At 22.2% G+C, this 17,500-nt stretch overlaps 11 protein-coding genes across 11 annotated transcripts in view; 5 read left to right on the top strand and 6 right to left on the bottom strand.

Moving 5' to 3' along the window:
* DDB_G0274613 (RING zinc finger-containing protein) overlaps positions 1-621 on the top strand; it is a gene marked incomplete at both ends in the record, with an annotated part of 2,913 nt that extends 2,292 nt beyond the window's left edge. The window contains one exon of the mRNA XM_639219.1: positions 1-621. This exon is cut by the window's left edge and continues 674 nt beyond it. Within this exon, the coding sequence (XP_644311.1) occupies positions 1-621 (621 nt within the window).
* Positions 622-1,425: 804 nt separating this feature from the next.
* Positions 1,426-3,306, top strand: DDB_G0275003 (hypothetical protein; the record flags this gene model as incomplete). The annotated part of the gene is made up of 1 exon (XM_639218.1): positions 1,426-3,306. The coding sequence occupies one exon, from the start codon at positions 1,426-1,428 to the stop codon at positions 3,304-3,306; it is 1,881 nt and encodes a 626-aa protein (XP_644310.1).
* A 277-nt stretch (positions 3,307-3,583) lies between these two features.
* Positions 3,584-4,051, bottom strand: DDB_G0274151 (hypothetical protein; the record flags this gene model as incomplete). Its single annotated transcript, XM_639217.1, has 1 exon — positions 3,584-4,051. The coding sequence occupies one exon, from the start codon at positions 4,049-4,051 to the stop codon at positions 3,584-3,586; it is 468 nt and encodes a 155-aa protein (XP_644309.1).
* A 1,059-nt stretch (positions 4,052-5,110) lies between these two features.
* DDB_G0274149 (hypothetical protein) lies at positions 5,111-8,869 on the bottom strand (the record flags this gene model as incomplete). The annotated part of the gene is made up of 2 exons (XM_639216.1): positions 5,111-8,721; positions 8,803-8,869. The coding sequence occupies 2 exons, from the start codon at positions 8,867-8,869 to the stop codon at positions 5,111-5,113; spliced, it is 3,678 nt and encodes a 1,225-aa protein (XP_644308.1).
* Positions 8,870-9,917: 1,048 nt separating this feature from the next.
* Positions 9,918-10,235, top strand: DDB_G0274147 (hypothetical protein; the record flags this gene model as incomplete). The annotated part of the gene is made up of 1 exon (XM_639215.1): positions 9,918-10,235. The coding sequence occupies one exon, from the start codon at positions 9,918-9,920 to the stop codon at positions 10,233-10,235; it is 318 nt and encodes a 105-aa protein (XP_644307.1).
* Positions 10,236-10,702: 467 nt separating this feature from the next.
* On the top strand, positions 10,703-11,701 carry DDB_G0274145 (hypothetical protein; the record flags this gene model as incomplete). The annotated part of the gene is made up of 1 exon (XM_639214.1): positions 10,703-11,701. The coding sequence occupies one exon, from the start codon at positions 10,703-10,705 to the stop codon at positions 11,699-11,701; it is 999 nt and encodes a 332-aa protein (XP_644306.1).
* Positions 11,702-11,797: 96 nt separating this feature from the next.
* On the bottom strand, positions 11,798-12,184 carry DDB_G0274157 (hypothetical protein; the record flags this gene model as incomplete). The annotated part of the gene is made up of 1 exon (XM_639213.1): positions 11,798-12,184. The coding sequence occupies one exon, from the start codon at positions 12,182-12,184 to the stop codon at positions 11,798-11,800; it is 387 nt and encodes a 128-aa protein (XP_644305.1).
* A 393-nt stretch (positions 12,185-12,577) lies between these two features.
* On the top strand, positions 12,578-12,745 carry DDB_G0274615 (hypothetical protein; the record flags this gene model as incomplete). The annotated part of the gene is made up of 1 exon (XM_639212.1): positions 12,578-12,745. One exon carries the CDS (start codon positions 12,578-12,580, stop codon positions 12,743-12,745), a length of 168 nt encoding a protein of 55 aa, XP_644304.1.
* Positions 12,746-12,953: 208 nt separating this feature from the next.
* hisS (histidine-tRNA ligase) lies at positions 12,954-14,511 on the bottom strand (the record flags this gene model as incomplete). The annotated part of the gene is made up of 2 exons (XM_639211.1): positions 12,954-14,150; positions 14,263-14,511. 2 exons carry the CDS (start codon positions 14,509-14,511, stop codon positions 12,954-12,956), a joined length of 1,446 nt encoding a protein of 481 aa, XP_644303.1.
* Positions 14,512-14,806: 295 nt separating this feature from the next.
* Positions 14,807-15,733, bottom strand: DDB_G0274161 (hypothetical protein; the record flags this gene model as incomplete). Its single annotated transcript, XM_639210.1, has 1 exon — positions 14,807-15,733. One exon carries the CDS (start codon positions 15,731-15,733, stop codon positions 14,807-14,809), a length of 927 nt encoding a protein of 308 aa, XP_644302.1.
* A 410-nt stretch (positions 15,734-16,143) lies between these two features.
* Positions 16,144-17,409, bottom strand: DDB_G0274385 (hypothetical protein; the record flags this gene model as incomplete). The annotated part of the gene is made up of 3 exons (XM_639209.1): positions 16,144-16,228; positions 16,315-16,774; positions 16,878-17,409. 3 exons carry the CDS (start codon positions 17,407-17,409, stop codon positions 16,144-16,146), a joined length of 1,077 nt encoding a protein of 358 aa, XP_644301.1.
* Between the last annotated feature and the right edge of the window lie 91 nt (positions 17,410-17,500).

The raw sequence follows: 17,500 nt of genomic DNA, 5'->3' as shown, positions 1-17,500 counted from the left end.
TGGAAAGCTTTTGATATGTGGTCAATTGGTTGTATATTTTTAGAATTAATTTATAAAAAAAAATTATTTAATAATTTGAATTTAGATAATAATAATAATAATAATAATAATAATAATAATAATAATAATAATAATAATAATAATAATAATAATAATAATAATAATAATAATAATAATAATAATAATAATAATAATAATAATAATAATAATAATAATATTGAATCAAATTTCAATAATGTAAATAATAGTCAACAACAACAACTTTATTCAGTTTTAAATAATATTTCAACATATAAAGAATCGGCACCAAAGAATGGTAATTTATACTTTAAAGAAAATCATAATATCATTATAAAATCAAAGGTCGAAAGAGATTTTAATGGCGCAAATTTACCAACAGATGCCTATAATCTCCTTTGTGCACTTTTATCATTCAATCCAACAACAAGAATAAAGGCAAATCAAGCTGCTTTTCATAAATTCTTCAAAGATGAACCATATTATATTCATGATTCTGCATCCGTTTCACCAAATAAACTTGAAGATTTGTCATCTCTTCTCACTGATAGAAATATTAAACAATTTTTAAAAGAAAAATGTTCAAATTTAATTCAAGTTTAAATAATTTAAGAAATAAAGGAAAAAAAAAAAAAGAAAAAGAAAATAAAAATAAATTTCCAAAAAAAAAAAAAAAAAAAAAAAAAAAAAAAAAAAAAAAAACTATTTTTATACAAAAAAAAAAAAAAAGTCATTCGTCCATAATTTTTCCTTTCACTTTTTATTTTTTTTATTTTTTTTTCGTTTTTTCTTTTAATTTTTACTTAAAAAAGAAAAATAATAAAATCGTAACCACTTTTTTTATTTTGTTAAAATTTTTTAATTTTTTTTATTTTTCGCCAATAGTGCCAAAAAAAATGATTTTTTTTTAATTTAATTTTTTAATCTTTGTTTATTACCATTTGTATTGTTGGTTGAGATTAATATTAAAATATTAAAAAAATAAAAAAAAAAAAAAAATAAAAAAAAAAATAAATAAAAGTGTTATAACCAACCAAAACACTTTAATAGAAATTAATTAAATTTAAAATATTATATTAAAAGAATAAAAATATTAATATAAAAAAAAAAAAAAAAAGTTAAATGTATTAAAAATACATTAACTAAAATAAAAATAAAAATAAAAGATAAAAGTTTATAAAAAGAAGATATAAAAATTTAAAAAATAAAAATAAAAATTAAAAAAATAAAAAAATAAAAAATACAAAAATAAATAAATAAATAAATAAATAAATAAATAAATAAATAAAAATAAAAATAAAAATAAAAATAAAAATAAAAATAAAAATTAAAATTAAAATTAAAATTAAAGCTTGTATTTGAATAAGCTTTAAAAAAAAAAAAAAAAAAAAAAAAAAAAAATCAAAAATGATTTTACCAAATTATTTAATTTCCAAAATTTTAAATTATTTAATTTTCCACGAATACCAATATGAAATAAATTATATTAGTTTAGATAAAAATTATTTTGATAATAATTATTATATTTGTGAACATTTTCCAGCTTCACATATACTTTCCTATGGATTAGTTTGTAAAGAATTATTTGAAATAGTTTCAAGTTTAATAACTATTACATCAAGATTATCATTCAAATGTCCAAGACACTCAAAATTTTGTATTGTCCAATCAAAGAATATCACTAGATTTATTGAAGAGCATAGACCAAGTTATAAAACTAAATCAGAGAGAGATTCAATTAAATCTTCACTATTAAAAGAAAATAACTATGGTGAAAGGTATAGAACAATTCAAGAATTATTAGATATTTACCCAAATTTGAAAGAGTTAGTTTACAATATCAATTTATTAATTTTCTCTGATTTTAATGAATTAAGATTTTGGGATGAAAAATTCTTTGAGCAGTTTAATAGCGAATTTTTAAAATCAACAACTTCATCAAATGTTAAAATTAAAATTCGAATTTTATTATACTGTGAACCAAATTCAAATATTAAAACTATTTCAACTAAAAAATCAATTTTAAAATTTAAAAATGATATAGAAAATTCAAATAAAAAAGTTCAAGTTGATTTATTGTATTTAAAAGGTTTAGATTCAAATATGGAAAATCAAGATGACATCTTTCAATTAATTAATAATTTAACACCAAAGAAATTAATAATTGTAAATGAAAAAAAGATATTAAATGGTGAATTACAAGAAATTCAAGATAAGAATAGTGGTGATGGTGGTGGTGGTGGTTTCTTTTCACATTCAAGTTATTTAAAAGTATTACAAATAAACAATATAAAAAAAATTAAAATTATAAAGGATTTCATGGATCCATTTGTATTTATCGGGATAGAGAATAATATACAATTAAAATCAGTTGATATAGGATTTCATTTTCATGAAATATTATTTCATATGATTCGATTATTTAAACCTGTGAACAAAAATAATTCTTCTCATTTGATTGAAAATTGCAAAAATTTAAAAAAATACATTTCAAATTCAGATTTTTCATTCCTAGATAAAGATGATTTTTATTGTTTTAAATCAATTTGTAATGCTGATGAAGAGGTTATTCAACCTATACAATCAATTTTTAGAGTGAGCCATTGTATAAAAGATTGGGAAGAAATGTGTCACTCAATATCAATTTCTACAACTTTAAAAGATTTAAAAATTAAAGAGTTTTGTAATAAATTACATTGCCAAATTTGGAAATCAATTTCATCCTACTCAAACAAAAAAAGTGATGGTATTACTGATGATGGTGATGACGTAGGCGATAGAGTTGATTGTTGTTCTCATGATAAAATACATTATCGTGACTGTATTAATGGAAATGAAGTAATGAATAAAATCCCATTTTTCACTGACCCTTTTTCATTAATGATTTCAAATAACAAATCAATAGAGACTTTACACTTGGAAGGAATGAATGGGTTATTAAATGAAACTGTATTATCATCATTTATTAAAAATAAATCTATTAAAAAACTCTCTCTAAACTATTCACTATCTCATTCAAATTTAGATTATTTTTTAACAAATGTAATGCCACGAAACACCACGATTAAACACTTGGAAATTGTATTAACTGATAAATTATGGTGTGATAAAAATACTTGTTGTCCTAATTCTTTAGCAAATTTCATTCAAACAAATACAACATTATCCACTTTAAAATGTCAATTCTTTGATACAATAATAGATGATTCAAATGATGGAGCTAAAAAACTAACATTTGAATCATTAATTAATTCCAGTAAAATACAAAAAATAAACATTTCAACTTAGTCTAATAATTTAATTTTTTAAAAATAAATCAATTATCATTACAATTCTTTAGTTTAAATAAAAATTTATATTTTTATTTTAATTTATTATTTCCAAGTAGTGTCTGTTGATCTTCATATCCTAGATATGGATAGATTTTGCAATAATTTTTATCACTAATTTTATTTAAAATAAAATCTGTATAGTCCCAGTTTGGATTAAAAATGTCAAAACTATCCATACCATTTATTTGATTTGAAGGGTCTATTAGCAAAAATCTATAATAAAAAAAACTGTGTTATGTAATATTTTGACCTCCGACATTTAAAAATATTTTAAAAGTGTTTCCATTTATTGGTTTCAAGGTATTATCATCGATAGTTACAATTGTTTTGTCTTTCGAATATGGTTCGAAATTAAAGCCATCGATAGTTAACAAGGAATCAGAATGGGAAAGCACTGGAAATATAGATTGTATGCCTGGAGGATCATACCACATTGTTATGTTATTAGAAACTTTACTGGCTACCTTTTCACCCATAACAAAGCTTCCAACTAATGAAGGTATTGTACAAGCGTATCTTGTAGGAATAGAACTTAACCATGAATTTACTATACAATCGGTTAAAACTATACCATTGTATAAAATTTCTGCACCATTTCCAGAAGCATCGAAATTATCACCAAGAATCATGAATTGAGATGGATATTGAGTTCCCAAATTACCTCCAGCAGGGAGTTTTATTGAATTAAGTGTGGGAGTCATCTCTATTTCTCAATATTCATAAGTATCTAGTCCTAAAACAACCTTAAGCAAACCATTAAATTGACCATTTGAAAAAATAACAAAGCTTGCAACTGAGTCGCTAATATATATTTTAACATTTTGACTATTATAATTTAAGGAACCTATTTTAAATAAAAGTGCACTTACGTACTACCAAAACCAGATCCAAATACCGTTATTATTTTATTTAATTGTTCATATCTATCAATTTTTACTAAAAAAAAGATTATTTCATTTCTTCAATTTTATAAAAATTAATATTTACAACAATCAATAAAAACTAATTGGATCAGTAGAATAAATAATAATAATTATAATTTAATAATATTCATTTTATATTATTGATAAAGAAAAAAAAAAAAATAAAAAAATAAAAAATAAAAAATAATAAATTAAAAAAAAAAAGTTTCTTTTTAAAAGATGGATGTTCTGAAAAATAAAAAAAAAGTTTCTTTTTAAAAGATAGATGTTCTGAACAAAAAAAAAAAACATACCAAATTAAGTTACAAAATTTCCCACCTTTTTTTCATTTTAAAATAGAAAAAAAAAATATATTTTTTTTGTTTTTCTAAAATTTTTTTTGCCCAAGAAAATATCATTTTAAAAAAATATAAAAATAAAGAAAATAAAAGAGAAAAAAAAAAAAATTAATGTTCGAAAATACATTAATAGATGGAAAAAAGATAATATGAAATGAAAAAACTAAAAAAGTATTGATAAATTTTAATTACTAACTATTCTTTTTTTAAAAATGGATTATAATTTTTTTTTTTTTTTTTTTTTTGGATCAATAAGTGATTAGACTAATTGAAGAAGATAATCCTAAAGAGAATTCACATTATTTGGATAATATTTAATAAGAAAGCTAGTCTATAAAAATAATAAAAATATCACAATAATTATATAAACTATAATTTATAAATAATTATTAAATAAAACTAAAACACATCTCAAACCGTAATTTTTCCTTTTTTTTTTTAAATATTTAAATAATATTAGAAACATTTACGTTTTTAATTAATTATTTATTTTATTTTATTATTTAAAATTTTTTAATTTTGAAGAGAGTTTTAAAACTATTTGTTTATTTCTATATGATTTGTAAATCATTGCAGCGGAAATTCCAATTATAGTGGCACCTCCAACTGAACACAAAACAGCGATTACTGGGATTTTCCATTTATTTTCATCACATTCTGATGTTGATGTTGATGGTTGAATTAATGAACTAAATGATGGATCTAATTTAACATTTGATTTAAAGTATGGAGTTGTGATTGCAATTAATTTATTGAATGTATCAGATCGATTTGTTAAGCTATATAATGGATCAGTTGGGTCTAATATTGAAACACTTGCCATTCTTACTTTTTCATCAACAAACATTCTACGTGAAAACTTTGCATCCATTGCAGAATTACCAGATACTACTTGGAACCATGTAACTGATTCTGAAATTTTTGATCCTTCATTTACATTTGAACTACTATTTGATTGAATAATATCACAACCATCATCATAGTATGCTGTTGTTTGAGAATCATAAATTACTTGTAAATTATTTGTTGATGATGTAAAATTCCAATTTGAAATTAAAATTATATATTTCATTGAATTTGATGGTATTAAAATTGAGTCGCCTGCAAAATCAATATTTTCTTCATCTTTATAATAAGTTACATCTAATTCTACTTGAACTGAATCATTTTCAAATGTACCGTTGAAATAGGAATCAGTTTTACTAATTTGAGTACGATTATTCCATTTGATATCTTTTAATGATAAAAGTTTAATAGTTTTATCATTGATATCAATTTCTCTTAGATGGGTAATAGAAACTGTAAAATTAATATTATCATTACCATTTAAAGTTGTTTTGCCATTATTATCAACACTAGGTTCTGGTAATGGTTGTTGTTTTTCTTGTGAACAATCATTTGATTGCCAATCATTTGAACATTGACACTGTCCATTTACAAAATTACATATACCATGATTTGAACAATTATTTGGACATTCATATCTCTTGCTATAATAAAATACTTCATTTATTCCTACCATTTGATTTGAAATAACTGTGATATTTAATGATTTACCATCTGTGTTTGGTGGTACATCTGCGCTATAATTACATTGAATTTGTTTATTTAATAATACAATTGGATTTGTACATTCTGAATCTGATACAAATACTTGTAAACTGTTTGAAGAATAGCTCTCTACTGTAATATTTATTAAACCTGGAACTTGATAGAATAAGGATGTTGATTGAATAACTTTTGGTTCTTGATATGAAATTGAGAATGTATTTGATTTTAATGATGTTGATTCATCTGTTTTTGTTGCTACTAAAATTGCATTTCCATATCCAACTGTTGTAAATTTACAAGAATAACTAATAGAATTGATATAATTACATGATAATACATTTGGGTCGCTTGGATCATTGTCTAATGTAAATTCAAATGTCATTGGAGTTGGTTGTTGAGTTTGATAATTTAAATTTGAAAAGTATCTTCCACTCACTGTAATAACTGAAGAACCATCGACATATGGCTTCTTTGAAATTGATGTTATTACTGGTGCTAAAACTGTTGGAACAACGTTTGACTTTTGGTCACCTACTGTAATATAAAGTTCACCATTTGAAAAATTATCTAAAAGAGTAAATTGTATATTACCTGTTGAAGTTAATTTTGAATCAATTAAAATGTTATTATAATAAACTTTATTATCTTTAGAATTGATACCAAAATAATCGCCAGAGATTTCAAACTGGTTATTTAATTGGACATAATTTGAAATTGTTGGTGGGTAATATGTAAATGTTTCAATATTTGAAACTCTTGTTTGATTTACAGAAACTTTGACCTCATGATTTGAGCCTACTCCTGGTGAAATAGTTATTGAGATTGTATTTGGATTAACTAAAACTGATAGTAATGCTTGATTGTCTACTAAAACTTGTAAATTATTTGTTTTTAGTGAAACTGGATCAATTGTTTCGAAATAAACACCTGTAATTGTTAATGTATTATATGTTTTTGTATCAAATGATTTTGGATTAATTGAGGTAATTACTGGTATGAAATAAAAAATGGATGATGCTGATTTATATCCAGGTGATTCGATGAGTAATTCACCACTTTTAACTCCGACTGGTAATGTTGGACCACATGTAATATCTGTTGAATTACCAACACATGTTGAACTGATATCGATAGTTGCCAATGTAATTGTCATTAAAGTAATATCTGAGAAATTTGAACCTTTTATAACTAAACTTTGATTATTTTGAATAATAGAATATATTTCAATTTCAGGTACATAATATGAAACAATGAATGGTTGTTGAGTTGTGTTTACATTTGATAAAATGAATAAATAATTATTTGTACCACTACCTGCTGGAATGTTAAATGTCATATATGTGCTATTGATTAAATTATAATTTGTATAGTTATTACCATTATAATTTACAACTAAATTATTTGGTGAACCATCAAACATTATTGTATCGAAATGTTTACCAATGAGAGTAATTTCACAACCTTCTGGTGGAATATCATTAATTTGTTGAGTTGATGGTATTGAAACATATGGTGAAAATAAAATATTAAAATTATATATTGAAATGGTATCTGTAAAATAAGCATTTCCACTTTTTATTGAAGGAGGGAAATCACAAATTAATCTTATAATAAGATCCATTTGATTTTCCAATCCTGGATATGGGGTTGCTTGACAATAGCCTCTAACGCTAATATTATTAAACATCAAGTCTGTATAATTCCAATTTGGGTATAAAAGGTCAATGGTATATGTACCACTCACATCCACTCTTGAAGCAAAAACTGAGTATTTTGTATATGCAAAGAGGTTACCATATGGAAAGGAAGCTATTTGTCCTCCGACGGTTAACGTTGTTTTAAAGCCGCCAGGATCAATGGGTTTCAATGAATTGTCATGTTTAACAACTATTGAATCGTATGATGAAGAAATAACTTCTGCTTCAACACCATCAAATGTTACAATTGTTTTATCAAATGCACCACTTTGGAAATCATTTCCTCTAATTGTCGTTGAACTATTAGAAAATGAAAATACAGGATCGATACTTGTCGATCTTGGGGGGTTGTACCATTTAGTTAATGAATTTGAAATTTTACTTGCAACTTTTACAGTTATATTAAAGCTTCCAACCCCTGGAGGTATTAAACATCTATATCCAATTGGAAAATCATTTGCTCTCGATGTTACATTACAATTGGTAATATTATTTCCATCCATTAGAATATCAGCACCAACTAAAGATGCATCAAAATGGTACCCTCCAATCGTGGCTTCGAATGGGTATGATGTTCCCAAGTTATTATTTGGAACCGTGAAAACATTTAAAATTGGAACAATTTCAATATTTCCGTATTCAAAAACTTCATTTCCATTTAAGATTGCTTGGAGCATTCCATTATAAACCCAATTCTCAGTCATATTAAATGAAACTTGTGTATCAATTACATCAAATATAAGAGAAGATTTAGAATAGTAAGATGAATTAATCTTAAAAGCAAGGACTGTCGCATCACTACCAAAACCAGATCCATATACGGTTATTGTATTATTTATTTGTTCATATCTATCAATACTTACTATAAAAAAAAAAAAAAAAAAAAAAAAAGTTTTAATAATATTATTTTTTTTTTTTTATTTAAAAAAGTAATAATAATTACAAGCATTTATTGATAAAATTATTGTTTTAATTATTATAAAGAAAAATAAAATTTTAGTAAATCCCATTTTCTTTTTTTATGTTGGGCTTATTTAGAGTTTGTAAAAAAAAAAAGTATTGGAAAAAAAAAAAAAAAAAAAAAAAAAAAAAAAATAGTTTAAAAAATTTAGAAAATAATAAATTGGCTGAAAAATGATATCATTGTACAATTAATCTTTCCCACCTTCAGAACCTTATGATATTATTAAAGTGGAAAAAAAAAAAAATCAATAAATATCTGTACGAAATATTTTTATTTTTTTTATTTTTTTTTTTTTTTGTATTTTTATTTTTTTTTTTTTTTTCGGACCAACAAAAAAAAAAAAAAAAAAATAAAAAAAAAAAAAAGGGAGGGGCACTAAAAAAAGGTTCCTATTATTTCTTCTCAAATGCGATCTCTTATTATTTTTAAAAAAAATACACGAAAAAAGATTTGAGAACCGCTAACTATGTACTTTTATATCAGCGACATTTTCACTAAAAATAAAAATAAAAATAAAATATGTGTAAAAAAAAAAAATACATATGAGATTAATAAATAGTATTCAAACGAGGTTGTAATTAATTATATAATATATATATATTTTTTTTTTTTTTTTTTTTTTTTTTTTTTTTTTTTTTTTTAATTGAAAAAACTATAATAGATAAATATTTTTATTAATTTTTTATTTTCAAAACTCCTTTTCATTTTTAAACTAATAGTGTATGAAATTTTTTAAAAATATTATTATGAAAATGAACCAGATTTAACTCTTTTCCATTTGAATAATATTAATAATAAAATTCATTTTTTTTATTTTATTATTTTATTTTATTTTATTTTATTTTATTTTATTTTATTTTATTTTATTTTATTTTATTTTATTTTATTTTAAAATAATTATAATATACTAATTATTTTGTTTTTTATTTATTATTTTTTTATTTTTATTTATTTTTATTTTTTTTTTTTTTTTTTTTATTTTTATTTATTATTTCTTTTTAAAAAAACTAATATTTCTGTTAATTTTAAATTTAAAAATAAAAATAAAAAGGGAGAAAAATTTGGAAAAAAAGAAAAAAAACAAATTTAGAAAAATGTTTAAAATATACCACATTTTACTTATATTAATAGCTTCGAGTTCATTATTATTTTTACAATTCCAATTTATTCATTGTGAAACTAATAATCAATCACCTGCTATTGAACAAATAACAATGATGAATTGTTCATTAGTGAAATGTGAAAAAATTAATTGTAAACAATTCGAAGTGGAAATTAAAAAATCAAATTCTTGTTGTCCAACATGTATTAATTGTTCACCTTACAAATGTCCAAATTCTTGTCCAAAGAACTACATTCTTGTAAAAAATGATAATCAATGCTGTCCAGTTTGCCAACATATTTTATTTTAAAAAAAAAAAAAAAAAAAAATTTAAAAAAAAATTTTCAATTTGACATTTTTTTTTTTAAAAAAAAAAAAAAAAAAAAAAAACTATTTCTTAATAAATTATCATTATTATATTACATTTATTTAATATGAAAAAAGACTTTTGTTTTTTTAAACAGTTCTTTTTTTTTTTTTTTTAGTTACTTTAGAAATTTAAAAAAAAAAAAAATCGGTTTTTTTTATTTTTTTTTATTTTTTTTTCTTTTTTTTTATAAAATTTCAAGCAGATATTTTAAAGATCTCAATAAAATTTTTTAGATAAAAAAAATCCCACCTTTTTATAATTATAATAATTAATAAACATTACTATTATTTATTTATTTTATTTTTTATTTTATTTTATTTATTTCTTCATTACCATTTTATTTTATTATTTAAAAAACAATAGTAAAAATAATTAAATTTTATTATAGAAATAAAAAAAAAAAAAAAATGAAGAAAATGAAATCAACAACGGTGGTTGATGAAAATAAGAAATTTTTAAAAAATTGGATTGAAATAAATAGATTATTTAATAATAAATTAAAAGTTACAAGAATAGTAAATAACAATTTAAAAGATGATTTTGGTAGTAATTTAAAAAAAAGGAAATTAACTTGTAAAAGAAATAATAAAAATCTTTTAAAGTTATATAAAAGGTTATCAAATCAAAATGATACCAATGATGAAATAAATGAATTTTGTAATTGTGGTATCAATATAATAAATGAAAAAAGTTTTAAACTATGTTTATACTTTATTTATTCATGTTTTTATGTTATAGAAAATCTTAAAATGGTAGTTTTATTATCAGATAAACAACCAATAAAATATATTAATCAAATAGAAAATCAAATTTTAGAATTCAAAGAAAAAACAAATGAAGTTTTATTTCAAATAAATCAACAAATTCAATTTATTTCAATTTTTATAAATGAAAATAATAATAATAATAATAATAGTAATTTAGATTTTAATGAAAATAATAATAATAATAATAATAATAATAATAATAATAATAATAATAATAATAATAATAATAATAATAATAATAATAATAATAATATTATTAATATAAGTGGTAATATAAATGATATTTATGGTAATAAAAAAAAGAAAATTTTAATTAAAAATTGTTGTTTTAAAGTTAAAAGGATTTTACAAATAAATTTAAATTTTTGGTCAAATTTAATAAAGGAAATTACAATTATTGAAAATAATTTTAATAATTTAAAAATGGATTTATCAAATTTAATGTATATAAATGATATTGGTTTACATTTATTAACAATTGTACATCAAAATTATTATTCAATTAATTATAGAATAAAAAAAGAAATTAAAAAGAATAATATTATAAAGAGTGAAATTGGTGAAAATAAAGAATTTAAAAGAATAATAGTACGTTCTTTCGAATTATTTGAACATTTAATAAATAAGGAAATAAAATAATTGTAAAAAAAAAAAAAAAAAAAAAAAAAAAAAAAAAATTAATAAATAAATAAAGAAATGAAATATTTTTTTATTTTAAAAAAAAAAAAATTTTATTTAATTATTAGCCCAATAATGATGAGATGGTGATTCACATCTTTGAAGATTGTCGTTATTATTGTTATTATTATTAAAATTATTATTGTTAAAATTTGGAACAGTTGATTTTAAAGTTGGTGAGGTTTTCAAATTAATATTATTATTTATATTATTTGGAGTAGATTTTAAAGTTGGAGAAGTATTTGAAATGTTTTTATTTGGATTTGTTAATTTAATTAATTCATTGCTTTTTCTTTGAATTTCGTCAATACTTTTGTAGGGGATAACATGTCTATGTAAATGAACTGCTCTTTCCCTGTCCAAAAAAGAATACAATTTAATTGCTAATTTTAATTTGTCTAATTCTTCTTCACTCCAAACCAAATTTTTATTATTTGAATTCATTCTTTGTTTAGTTATTTAATTTAACTATTTTTTTTTTTTTTTTTATTTTTTATTTTTTATTTTTTATTTTTTTTTTGTGTTTAGATTTATTTTGGAAAAAAAAAATTAAAAAAAAATTAAAATATGAAAAAAAAAATAAAAAAAAATAAAAATAAAAATATTGAAATTGAAAAATAAACTAAAAAAGGATATTTCTATTTTCTCGATTGGGTTTGGAAAAAAAAAAAATAAAAAAAATAAAAAAAAATAAAATTAATTATTGATGACCAAGAGTATTGTTTAGATAAAAAAATAAATAGATAATAATATAATATTAATAAAATAAATAAATAAATAAAATGGATAAAAAAAAGTGTATATAAAAAAAAAAAAAAGAAATAAAAATAATTAAAAATGAATAAACATGGACTATCATTTAAAGAAAAAGTAAAAGAAGGACATGATAGATTATCAAGTAGATGTTGGGTAATAAGATTTGTTCTTGTTGTTATCTTTATTATTGTCTTATTTACCCATGGTTCCAAAAATAAAATAAAACATCCCAATGTTGTTAAAACTTAAAAATGTATATAAAAAAAAAAAAAAAAAAAAAAAGTAAATAAATATAAATAAATTACTAATACTTTTTTAATTTTTTTTTTTTTTTTAAAAAAAGATATAAAATAATAAATAAAATTTTAATAATAATTTTAAAATTTCTAAAAATATATATTTTAGTTTTTTTTTTTTTTTTTTTTTTTTTTTTTTATAAATAAATGTATTAATTAATTTATTTTGGAATTGTTGATAAAATTTCTTTAATTTTAACAGTGAAATTTGAACGTTCAATTGAAACTTGTTTACGATCGTGCATAGTTTTAACAGAGAGACTATTAGTTTCAACTTCAGATTTACCAATGATGATGATGAGTGGAATATTTGATTCATCGGCAGTATTTAATTGAGCAGGAAGTTTTGGATTAACTTTGTAAGAGAATTCAGCGTTGATACCAGCTTTCCAAAGTTCAGAGACGATGGCAAGACGTTCTTTAATTAAATCTTTCTCCATTTGAACAACGAAAACTTGAGTTGCATTCTCTCTGATTTTCTTATTCTCTTTTTTGTATTCGTCCTCCAAGATGGTAAAGATACGTTCGATACCAATTGAGAAACCAACTGCTGGTACATCTTTTTTACCATACATACCGACCAAACCATCGTAACGACCACCAGCAGCGATGGAACCAACACGATCTTGACCTGTTAAAACTGCTTCATAGATGATACCAGTGTAGTAATCCAAACCTCTTGCCAATGAAAGATCAAAGAGGATATGTTGAGTGACACCAAAACATTCTAAATAACCAAAGAGTGTCTCCAATTGTGAGAGTGCTTCAGTGGCGTCTTTGTTGCCATCACACATACCGGTGGCACGTAAGTGTTGTAATAACTTGATTGGTTCATCTTTTAATGAAACGAATTTCTCTATCTTATCTGCTACAGCACCATCTAAAGCCTTGACTTCAACCATCTCCTTACGAACTTCTTCCCATGGTGATTTATCCAATTTATCGACGGCACTACAAATTGCACGGAATTTATCGGCTGGTACACCACAGATTGCAAAGATTGCATCCAATAATTTACGGTGATTCAATTTAATTTGGAAATCTCCAACCTTTACTTGTTCAAGAATCTCACAAATCATTACCAAACATTCTGCATCTGGTACCATTAAATCATAGGTACCTGCAATATCGAAATCACATTGATAAAATTCTCTAAATCTACCTTTGGTCATAATTGGATTATCACGACGATAAACACGTGCAATATGATATCTCTTTATATTCAATACACCATTCATTGCAACATAACGTGCGAATGGTACTGTTAAATCATATCTTAATGAACAAATTTCACCACCTTGATCTTGTAAATCATAAATTAATTTTGAATCTTCACCATATTTACCTGTTAATGTTTCCTATATAAAAATAAAACAAAGTAAAAATATATTAATTGATTCATATTCTTTTTTAATTGATTTAATTCTTTTTATATATATATATATATGTGTGTATATGTATATATATTACCTTTAATTCAAATACTGGTGTTTCAATTGTAACAGCACCATGTCTTTTAAAAACTTGTTTAATACCATCAAAGACTTGTTCACGAATTGTCATTTGTCTTGGATTATAATCTTGAGTACCTTTTGGTGTTTTTAATTGAACTTTATTTGATTTCTTTTCTTTTTTCTCTTTTGGTGGTGCTGAAGTTTTTTCTTTTACTTCCATCTTTTCAACTTTATTTGTAACATTGTCAACTACTGGTTCTGACATTTTTTAATATATTTTTATTTTATATTTATTTATAAATGATTAAATAAAAAATGAAAATGAAAAAAAAAAAAAAAAAAAAAAATGCTCCCTTTAAAAAAAAAAAAAAAAAAATCGTGAAAAAAAAAAAAAATAAAAATAAAAAAAAAAAAAAAAAATAATTAAAATATATGAAGATGTGTTGTGAGAATTTTCTTTGAATAGAATAAAAAAAATAATCATCTATAATCCTTTTTTATTTTTTATTTTATTTTATTTTATTTTCCTTAAAAAAAACCAAGTTTTTTTTTTTTTTTTTTTATTCCAATTTTACATTTTGGGAAATTAAAAATTCTTCAAATGTTTTTAATTTATGCATTTTTGGAGCAATTGATGTATCAATGCCACCAAATGCACCGTATTCATTACAAAATTCATACATTGATGCTATGTCTTCACTATGATGAATAAATGGTAAGGTACGGAAAACTGATGGTGGGATAAATTCAAAATTTACAGTTTTTCCAGTGACTTTTGAATAAATTTCAGCAATTTGTGGACCGGTTAGGCAATCACCAGACATTGGTATAACAGAGCCGGAATATTTAATTGGATCTGATAGGATTGACTCAACAATGTAACCCATTTCAGTGATATCTCCAATATCCAATGGTTTTCCAATTGGATCACTTGGAGTTGACAATGTGTATGTTTCCGAACCATCCGACTCAATATTCTTTTTTAGTTTATAAAATGTTAAAAAATTTTGCATATATCCAGGTGCATAAACAAATGATGAAATGAATGTTTTTGGATTTAATTTTGATAATTCTCTAATATATTTTTCAATTAAATATTTTTGATCATAATGTGGTACTGAGAAACGACCTTGAGAAATTTCATTCATTGGTGTTAATCCACTGAATATGAAATGTTTAATGCCGGCAGCCAATGCAGCATCTGCCATATTTCTACCGTATTCAACTTCTTTTTCAAAATATCCCCAATAATTTGTAACACAGAATACACCATAACTACCACTTAATGCTTCTTGAATAATTTCTTTTGAATCGGAATCATCACATTTTACAACTTCAACACCTTGTTCTTTTAATTTCAATGATGTCTCACTTTCTGGATTTCTAGTTAATGCACGAACTTTATAATTTGGATTCTTTAATAATGCTTGAACTACACCACCACCTTGTTGACCACTTGCACCAAATACAGTAATTAATTTTGTCATTTTTTTTTTTTTTCAAATTCTAAATATAATTATTAATTTATGAAAGAAATTTTTTTTTTTTTTTTTTAAATACTTTTTTAAAAATTTTTGGATGACATAATTTCAAGAGACACCGATTTCCATTTTTAAAAAAAATAAAAAAAAAAATGAAAAAAAAAATTTAAAATAAGAGTCGTGATAAATGTTGTCATCAATTTTAAAATAAAAAAAAATTCGAGGTTAATGGCGTCAAAAGATATTTATTAAATTTTTTTTTTATTTTTTATTTTAATCAATTATTTATAAACATTCAAACACCAATAAAAAAAAAATTTTTTTTTTAACAATTAATTTTATTTTTTTTTTTTATTTTTTTTTTTACAACAGAAATCATACAAATATAGAGAGAGAGAAGAGGAAAATTAATGTATTTATACATCAACCATTGTTGATTCATAAGTAATACCACATAAATCAGAACCAGTAGCTACGTAAATGTATCCATCAATACCCCAACTATATCAAATTAATAATAAAAATGTTAGATTTTAAATTTTTTTTTTTTTTTTTTTTTTTTTTTTTTTTTAATAAAAATTACATACTCAGTACCCCAAGAATTTCTAATGATATAATATTGAACTGGATTTGATGGATCAGTTTTATCAACTTCTAAACCAACTACTTGAACACAATGATCAATGTTTTTACCACAACCAGTTGTAATAATACCACCAGAATAGGATTGCCATGTTGAAGCATCAACACAAATACTTACTGGACCATCATTGACGATGGTTTTAATTAAAGTATTTTCATCACCACCTTGAGTAACATAATGATATGAAACCACTGGTACAGCTCTACTCATATTAACACATGTACCATCTGTAGCAGTATATGGATATTGAGCATTAGTACTAACACCACCAACTTGACTAAAATATTCATAAACTGTATATGGATCACCACCACCACATTGGCCATCATATGGATCACAATCAACTGCTTGTTGTTCTGATAATAAAATTGGTTTATTACCAGCTTTAATCCAAGCAGTTTCAACTTTAATTAAAAAAAAAAAAAAAAAAAAAAAAAAAAAAATTAGCATTCCAGGTTTTTCAGAAAAAAAAAAGGGTGAGAGGGGTAATAAAATTAAATAACTTACTTTGTTCAACAGCAGAGAAAATGTAACAACTACCACATTGACCTTGATCTTTAACTGGAGTTACTAAACCTTTCTTTCTCCAATCAATTGAATAAAGTTCATTGAGATCACCATTTTCCATTTCTTTATAACCATTAATGAGTGAATGATGTGGAGTTGGTTGTGGTTTAATTGAATTACGTAAATGGCTTGGTTTACCTTTGAATGCTTTATTTAGGTGGAAATTTGAAAATTCTTCTTCAGAGAGATCAGAGAAACCATTGGATTCAAATTTAGCCTTACCAGCATGCATTGAATTTAATTCAATATTCTTTTTCATATTCTCTTTGAAATTTGAGAATCTATTCTCCATTTCAATAGAGTCTTTGTAAATCTTTGAATGTTTCTTTGCCCAATGATTGAAAGTATCTCTCATTGATGAATCACTATGAATAATACCATCATTACGATGATATCCTTGATTAACATTAATATTAATTGCATTTGTTAAACAAATAAATACTAAAATTATTAAACATAATAATAATTTCATTTTTTTTTTTTTTTTTTTTTTTTTTTTTTTTTTTTTTTTATATTAAAACAAATTAATGATTTCTTTTTTAATTAAAAAAATTATTATAGAT

This window comes from Dictyostelium discoideum, assembly GCF_000004695.1.
Source record: "Dictyostelium discoideum AX4 chromosome 2 chromosome, whole genome shotgun sequence".
Taxonomy (NCBI): Eukaryota; Evosea; class Eumycetozoa; order Dictyosteliales; family Dictyosteliaceae; genus Dictyostelium; species Dictyostelium discoideum.
This window is presented reverse-complemented; position numbering and strand designations above follow the sequence as displayed.